Source organism: Eretmochelys imbricata, chromosome 7 (assembly GCF_965152235.1).
Source record: "Eretmochelys imbricata isolate rEreImb1 chromosome 7, rEreImb1.hap1, whole genome shotgun sequence".
In the NCBI taxonomy this organism is placed as follows: domain Eukaryota; kingdom Metazoa; phylum Chordata; order Testudines; family Cheloniidae; genus Eretmochelys; species Eretmochelys imbricata.
In genome coordinates this window covers 40,175,048-40,183,744 of record NC_135578.1, presented here as the reverse complement: position 1 = coordinate 40,183,744, position 8,697 = coordinate 40,175,048, and the positions used below count along the sequence as shown (strand labels likewise).

At 38.2% G+C, this 8,697-nt stretch overlaps 1 protein-coding gene across 1 annotated transcript in view; it reads left to right on the top strand.

Moving 5' to 3' along the window:
* The first annotated feature begins 241 nt into the window (after window positions 1-241).
* The window catches only part of SLC6A11 (solute carrier family 6 member 11), a 173,836-nt gene continuing 165,380 nt past the window's right edge, over window positions 242-8,697 (top strand). Inside the window, exons 1-4 of the mRNA XM_077821422.1 lie at window positions 242-461; window positions 4,675-4,809; window positions 4,970-5,110; window positions 6,733-6,823. Of these exons, the coding sequence (XP_077677548.1) occupies window positions 242-461; window positions 4,675-4,809; window positions 4,970-5,110; window positions 6,733-6,823 (587 nt within the window). The remainder of the gene's footprint in view (window positions 462-4,674; window positions 4,810-4,969; window positions 5,111-6,732; window positions 6,824-8,697) is intronic.

Sequence of the window (8,697 nt, the reverse complement as noted above, 5' to 3'; positions counted from 1 at the left end):
TTACTGCACCTAAACGATCCCACACCACCACCTTTTTGGGGCAGGGGGAACTTGTCTGATCTAGCAAAGTTGGCATCTCCTTCACTTTTAGCACCTTCTAGCAAACCCCTGTATATTTATAGGACATGCAAAGCCAAAGATCAAATGAGGGATTTGTGAGTGGTCATTTGTTGTTTTGTGAAAGTGATTTAAAAATCCATACTTCTTTCTTATCCCTTCCCCCCCCAGGCTGCACAGAGTCATGACCGCCGAAAAGACTATTCCCATAATTAATGGCAAGCCAGAAGATACTTTGGACCCTGAAGCCTCAAATACCAACCTGGTCCACAGCAATGATAAGAAAGTGCACGAAAGAGGCCACTGGAACAATAAGGTTGAATTTGTGCTTTCTGTGGCAGGGGAGATTATTGGGTTGGGAAATGTGTGGAGATTCCCATATCTTTGCTACAAGAATGGAGGAGGTAAGATGGCATCACATGTAGATTCACAGCTCACCATAAACACATGGTAAATAAACAGTAAACAAATGCTTTGAGGTGTCTTCTTGCATTGGTTGTAAAAAATGGGTGTTTATAAGAGGACTTCAGTGCTCACGCCGCTATGGAAGCATTAAGGATTGTGTGGCTGTGTAAAATTATGGAATATTTTACTTATTTTTTTGGAAAATGTTTTGCAATTTCCTTTTGCAAGTTTTTTGCATCTAAGAAATGTCATGTTTTTGTGAAGACAGTAATGCACTTACAAAATCTTGTGAAATTAAGTGGAAACCACATTGTACAAAAATGGCCAATGTGACTCAAAACTATTTGCACCCAAATGGTCCCATTTTAGTACAAACATCTCATGAAAAAGAGACTAGTACACTACTAAAATGGGACTACATACTATATGTTTTTGTGCATGTAAACATATACACATGCTTATTCTCCCAAAAACTAAACAAAACAAGAACAAAAAAAAAATCCTATTAGGAAAAGCTACAATATAAAGTAATTGTTTATTTTCCAAAACAAGGTACTTAGCAAAGTACAATTGGTTTTGTTTTTTTTTTTCTAATGGTTTAATGGCTACATGGCAATCAAGGACTGAACTTCTAGGAGGATTGTTTTCTTATCATACCTGCATCATTGGTTTCTCCTGTGTTAAATCAGAGTCCCTTTAAATCAATTGCACCCAAGTTAGTTCACTTATTTTCTTCCCAGATAGGGTAGGAAAGGACGTTGAATTTGTTAGTTGCAGAAAGGATACTAGTCACTTTATTAAATATTAGAAATAACATTAGATACATGAAGCTGTGGAAGACAATAATAGAATGTAACTTAAGGGAGAAAAGCACAAGTTCAGGTTATGCATATTTTAGGTATTATTTATAGCTTGTATGAAACACATAGGATATAATACAGTTATGAATAAACACTAAGCCTGTGATATAGCTACCAGTGGAACAAAGATTAATCAAAATAAAAAGTAGTTTAGGAATATGGTCAGCTGGATACAGACACTCTTCCAATTCAGGCCTAAAACAGTAGTAAAAGCAGATAGCTTAGGAAGAAAGCAATGTGCTTGGTAGCTGATATGTACACATGCATAAAAAGACCTATTCATCAGTAGGTTTTCTCTGCCAACAATGCCAAATTTATCTCCATTGTCACTCCACTGAGTAACACCAGGGATAATCCTGACCCATTTTTGTTTGGTACATTTCTAAAGACTACTTTGCAGTATAGGTATGTTGGCTTTATAATGTGGCTTTAGTTCCTTTTATTCCTGCACTTTGGCAAAAATGAGATAAAAATAACTCTGCTGTTCTTAAGATGGTGCATGTTGATTTCTGGTAGTGCTTTTATTATATAAAGATAACAATCTGGGCATGAAATGCAAAACATATTTGATGCTGATTTGTAAGAATTGTCCCAAGGGTTTTTCTGAGAAGGTGGAAGAAAACTTTGAGATATAACATTTTGAACACACCCTTATTCCCGTGGTACCCTTTATATACTTGTTACTTACATGTGTAGTATATCTGCATATTCTAGCTAGTCAAAATGTGAAATTGCCATTTTCACAAATGTTAGCTTCACATTGAAAATACTTCAGTCGTGTTTGCTGTGTAATTAGATGGAAACACATTTAAAACAAATAATAAACTCCAGCATCCTGAAGACAGAATGTAATGAAAAAATTTGACAAAATCCTGGCACCATTGATGCCAATGGCAACATTTTGTTACCTTCAGTGGGGCCAGGATTTCACCCAATCTGCTCTCAGCTCTTTGTGCAACCCCACTGAGCGTAGGTGCGATGCTGGAACTGAAATCAAAATTTGGTTTGTTTTATACATGCATCTATGTGTAAAATGCAGGTCAGGATGTGTGAAAGAACAGTTTTAATTATCTCAGTTTGTTTATAAGCATGGGAATGTGGCTTATTGGTGATAGTTGATTGTCCAGTAAGATAAATTGCCTTTTATAATTTTAGATCAGTTATTGTTTAGTTGGCTGACTGATAGTTTATGTGGAGAGTAGAAAGCATGGTTCTTCTCTCAGTTACACTGGTGTAAATCTCTTGAAGTCAGTGGAGTCAGATCAGCATAAAACTGGTGTAAGTGAGAGGAGAATCAGTCCCAGAGAGTCAAATCTCACACTCCTGACTTAAACAGGTACTTATGCTAAAGTCATCAGGACTATGCATTCGAGTAGGCCAAGCAGGATTTGACCAGACCAGCAATTCTCAAACTGTGGAGGTTTTACTGGAGGGATCTGCAGAATTAAGTATTTGGAGAAACCATGCATTAGAGGTTGGGAGAGGCAATGGTCCCTGAAGAGACCTCTCTTTAGTTATGGGTCTGCAGACTGAAATTGCAGGTCCACATGATGCCATGCTATACTTCTGAAAAGCAAGCATACTTTGTTTTATCTCCTGTTCTAGATCCAAGTGAGTGAAACATAATTCAACATTGTAATTTCCTCTGCTTTTTTTATGATTAAAACACAGAATCTCTGGTTATTTATACAACTAAAAAGTTGTCCTGAAACAAATTTCAGAAACATTGGTTGGCTGTGAAGATTCAGAAAGTAAGCACATTTTATTGGAGACACAGTCTAAAAAGGCTAGTCAGTAAAGATACTTGCATTTTCAGAGAGCTGGTTCAGGGAGATGCCATTGCCACTAAAGCTCTGCAGTGTGTAGGAGAGGTGGAGTAGTGCGTGCTGTGGGTGGCAATATTTTAAAATACATACTGAATTAAAAAAGGGAATGCGACTGTGAATTTAACTTTGTCACTTTGAAATGGACCTCGTGCTGGTTTAATTATTTCATTTAGTCTTAAATGAAGCTCCAATTAAAGTATGCCAGGGTTGTATGTTCAGGAACCTCAGGCAATATGCTGAGGCCTGGATTCTGCTATTCGAACTCATGGTGAGTAGTGCCTTATTCTGCCAGTAGCCCTCCTGAAGTCAATGGGACTTTTCACAACCACTATGCCATGTGAGTAAAGGTGGCAGAAAATTAGGTCCTTTGAGCATTAGTTCCCCTGGTTTGAATATAAATCGTCTGATCCATCAGTGTGTTTATTAGCCATCTGTGGTATCTCTTCCTCCTCCAGATGTATTTCCTTCTTCCCTTGCTTGGGTCTAAACCTGCGGTCTTTGTGTGCTATAACTCACCCCTGGACTCATTAGCAGAGTAGTGTGCTGGATGGAGCTCTTTTTCTGTGTCTTCTCTTCTCACTTGCTCTCTTTCAAGTGAAAAAGCTTCATCTTGTTTTTAGCTACATGGGTTCTGTTCTCGATAAAATCCATGGGGATTGGACTAAGATCAGAGATCAGAATTTGACCTAACACAGTTATCCTTTCTCACCTCTGTTAATGTATAACCCATTCTGATAATATTTATCACTCCATTTTTGCGGGTGTTGAATGTAAATATTTTTCAATATGACTAAACATTAAAGGAGTGTTTGTTTTCAAATTTTAAATTACAGTAGTGTACTATTTCTGCTATACCTTAGTCAATAAAGGAAAGAATGGTATTTACTACTGTACAACTCTTTGGCACTTACTGTACTTATATATTAAATATTTCGTATTTAATTTTTCCTGTGGGAAGCTCAGAAAGTGCATGGATGCTTTGTTATTTTTCTAGTGTGTGAAGTTAAAATTTTTTAATTTCTGGTGTATATTTTCTTCTGATCAAAGGCTAAATCCTGTAAATAGTCCCATTGGTTCTCTGTCTGTCTATATGATTCTCACCATCATAGTACCCAGTGCCTCACAATTCTTAATGGATTTTATCTTCGCAATTAACCTGTGAGGCAGGGAAGTATTATTTCCATTTTAAAGATGGAGGGAGAACTGAGGCACAAGGTGGATAAGTGACTTGCCCATGATCATAAAAGAAGTGTGAGGCGAAGCTGGAAACTGGATGCAGGTGTCTTGTCCTCTGGACAATACTGTAGGAGTAAAGTGAATAGACCGACCCATAGAAATTAAGTTTCAGAATTTAGGGCCTGACCCTTTCTCCCATGTGTTGTGCTTCCTCCATTGGCTTCAGTGGTACTACTGAAGGGAGTTAGGGTTTGTAGGATCCTTTCTTTGTTAAGGAAAGCAAATTTTTCATTTTTCTTTCAAGGATCTTTGTTTTCTCTAACCAGCTCCCCATTGATGTTTGCTTGTAGGTGCTTTCCTCATTCCATATGTGGTTTTCTTTATTTGCTGTGGAATACCAGTATTTTTCCTGGAGACCGCCCTGGGACAGTTTACTAGTGAAGGAGGTATTACATGTTGGAGAAAAGTTTGCCCACTGTTTGAAGGTAACAACCAGTTCTTTGTTCTTTTTTTTTTTTTTTTTTTTTTAATGCATGATATGTTTCAGCAAAAATAATGTTAAGATATGCAGAAAAAAGTATGGTCTTGGTTTGAAAAGCAAACGGTTTCTGTAATTAATTTCTTTTCTTTATTTTTTTTCTCCAGGTATTGGATATGCTACCCAAGTTATTGAAGCACATTTAAATGTTTATTACATCATCATTTTAGCATGGGCTATCTTCTATCTATTTAACTGCTTTACTACAGAGCTCCCTTGGGCCACTTGTGGACATGAATGGAATACAGGTATGTCCCCAGCAAATTTAATAGCTATAGAAATACTTGCAAGTACTTGATTGCTAAATTAAACTGTAGGGGCCAAATTTTTTGCTGGTAGAAATTGTCTTAGTTCCATTGAAATCAATGGACATGTGAAAATCACACAGCAGAGAATTTGGCCCACAATATTTACCAGTGTTTCCTGAAGAGTCCTGGTGTAGAACCTTGCTCATGCTTTTGTGGTGGTTTGTTTTTGTTTGTTTTTTTCTCAACATTGTATAGACATTAGTTCTTGTCAAAATGTAATGATACTGTACAGGATCAGAAGCCCTAGGCTTTTCTTAATTCTGAAAGATGCTATGGGCTAAATTTTGGGATCGCGACTCAGGACCGTGTCGTACGTTCACTTTTTTACACTCAGAGAATTCAGCTTAAAAACTGATGGCACAATATGGCTCTCAGTTTTTCATCAGTCCTTATTCAGACAAACCCCCAGTGAAACCAGTGTGTGTCTTGCCTGCTTAAATACTGAGGGAAAAATTGAGTAAGGATCTTTGTATCTGAACTTTTTATTCAGAGATATATAACTTTGTTGTATTGTATTTTCTGACTGTACCTGGGCCCACTCCTGCAAACCCTTAGCTGCACAAATAGGACTATTTGTGTGATTGACTGCTGTTGTGTGAGTGAGGGTTTGCAGGATAGGGCCTGTATTTGGAAGGTTTATCCTAACAAGGATATTCCTTTATCAATCTGAATGTTTAAGTACTGCATTTCACTTGAAATGAAGATCATAATGGTTAGTGGAACTGAATGCCCACTAATACTTTCATCCTCTTGTACAGTGTATTGGTTGTAGTTTTCATGCCATTGATTTTTTTCCCATTCCACCCCTTATATTACTGTTTGCCCTCACCCTATCCTCACACCCTACTGTGGCTTTATGACTTTGACTCACTTCCACTGGGCCCAATCCTGCATTCCATTCACACCCAAAACATACTCTGAAGTTCATTCGGATGTGTTAAGAATCCAGGATCAGGCCGACTGGTGGTGGTAGGATTCAGTGTCCTTTTTCTCCTCCATGCAGTGACACCTAGCCAGTATTGATCATTGTTCGAATAGTATGTGTCAACTCAATAATGCTGAGATGCTTTGATCTCGTCATCTTTTTTCCCCCTAACAGGGCACCAGAGAGTAAATTTCTCACTTGCCACATTAAGGCCTGTGCACATATGTTGCTGGCAGAAAGTGATTCCTGAGCCAACTGTTGGCATTGGGATTTGAACCTTAGTTAGCCAGTTGGAGCTGGCTGTATGTTTTAACTCCCTAGCAATCACACCAATTCAAAGCTTCTTCTGCCTCAAACACTGCATTGGCTCTTGCAATTGTAGCTTTTCATTCAAAAAGTACAGTAGGTAAATGTAACATGCTGTGCAGGAATATCTTCCTGGGATGAGTCTGTGTGATTCAACGACCAAAGTACACTGTAACAGAACTGACAATTCCATACTATTTTCAAATGCCGGGGAAGCCTTTGTTTGCTAAGGGTCAGTTCAGTTAGACTGGTGGCATTACATGATGAACATACTCTAAGCAGACAAGTGTATTGCAGATATCATAGCAAACTTTTTTTTGTTCTTTTATAGAAAATTGTGTGGAATTTCAGAAACTTAATATGAGCAACTGCAGTCAACTCTCTTTACAAAATGCCACGTCTCCAGTCATGGAATTCTGGGAGTAAGTGTACATAAACTTTCCTTTCCATTCAAGTATTGATTACCTTCCAGTATTTTTGACCATGCACACCTAAGTCTGACTCCTGCAGCCATAGGTGCTGGTGCTGGGGGTGCGGCAGCATCCCCTGGCTTGAAGTGGTTGCCATTATGTACAGGGTTTACAGTTTGATTCAATGTCTCTCAGCACCCCCACTATACAAATTGTTCCAGCATGCCTGCCTGCAGCCCTTAGCGATGTGAAAAGCTCAACTGGAAACTGTTCTCACATATAGCAAGAAGGTCAGAGTAAGAGTTTAACTTGCTATAGGATAATGGAAAGGAGACTTTCTGTTCTGTGAATAACATTTTCTGTTTCCTATGGAGACATTATTTTGACATAGGGCTCAATCCTGCGCCTCGACAGTGCATGGGAGTTTTGCCACTGACTTCAGAGAGAGATTTGCTAGAAGATGGGGGAGAGAGCCGGTGATTTAAAATATTTGTTATCTAGTTCTTCAGCGCATCTTTTTCTTGTAAGAGATGCCCAGTTTACATTATTTGAGATAACTGCTACAAGCTTTTCATAAAGGCAAAGTTGCAATGGTCTGTTAACATACTACACCATACATTACTTGTTCACGAACTGGTTAATATTCTAAGAACCTGGCTAGAGATTCTGTCTTGCCAGCTAGGGAGCCCTCCTCCTCTGAGTATGCTAGGGAGGATGATTGAATTTCTAAATATCTATCCTCTTTTTGGTGCTTCTCTTGTGTAGGTACTTGGTGTAAAAGCTTTCTCATTACCAGGACACTCCCTGTTTTACTATATCACAATCTCATGGGAAGAATCCTCACATTTTTCCAGTAATGTGCAATACAGAATCTAGCTGATAACAATAAAAAATAAATTAATGTGTGGCTCTACTTAAAATGCAGATCCTTTACCGGAGCATTAAGTAAGTGGGTCAGGGGATCTCTAGGAAGCTGGCATGACAACTGGTATTTTAGCTATTGTCTTTCATTATTTTACAATGAAGAGTCTTACGATTATTTACTCATCCCTAATAATAATAGGAATGGTTTGAGTGTCTTGTATCTCCATGATTCTGATTTACTAGCTAACATAGTGATAGTGAATATTTATTGACAAACTGAAGGCTTCTTTTAGTGATTTTTTTACTTTGAATTGTATTAAATTGATTATTTTTCAGTAATGGTAAATTTAACAAAGGGTATATATAACTGTACATTTGTTCTGTGGAAGACAGTGTACATGCAAAGGACATGCAAAGATTGAAAGCATTGTTTTTAAAACAATGTCACTATTTAACATTACTAAGTATTTTAATGGCACATTCTAATCACAGTAATCTGCAGACAGGACCTTATTCTGAAGCTGTTCAATGTATGGAGTCTTAATCACAGCACTTAGACATGGAAAATACTTATTAGGCCATGTATTAGGACCAGCTCCCAAGGGAGACCTCTGCATTGACATAATTTACTTTCATGTCAGCATGTGCCATTGTCTTTAGCTTGGGCTCAATTAGCCACACCATGGTGAATTATCTGAGCTTTCCATGGCAGGGGCTATTGTCTAAGTATGTGGTATTTGTCGTAGAGGTTCATTTCAATTGCTGAATATGACTACTGCACCCTTGAAGTACCACAGTCACATCAGTACAAATACACCTGCCCCCGACTTATTGTCAAGGCAGGTGGAATGTGAAACTGAGAAGTATTGCAGGCTGAGAGAGGGGGCATGGAGGATACATACAGGAGGATGGTCCATACAGGACATAGTGGAAATAATACCAGCCAAGCTGTGAAAGGACGGTTCATCTGTTGGACACCCTGACCAGAGATACAGTGGCCATCCTTCAAAACTATTCTTTGA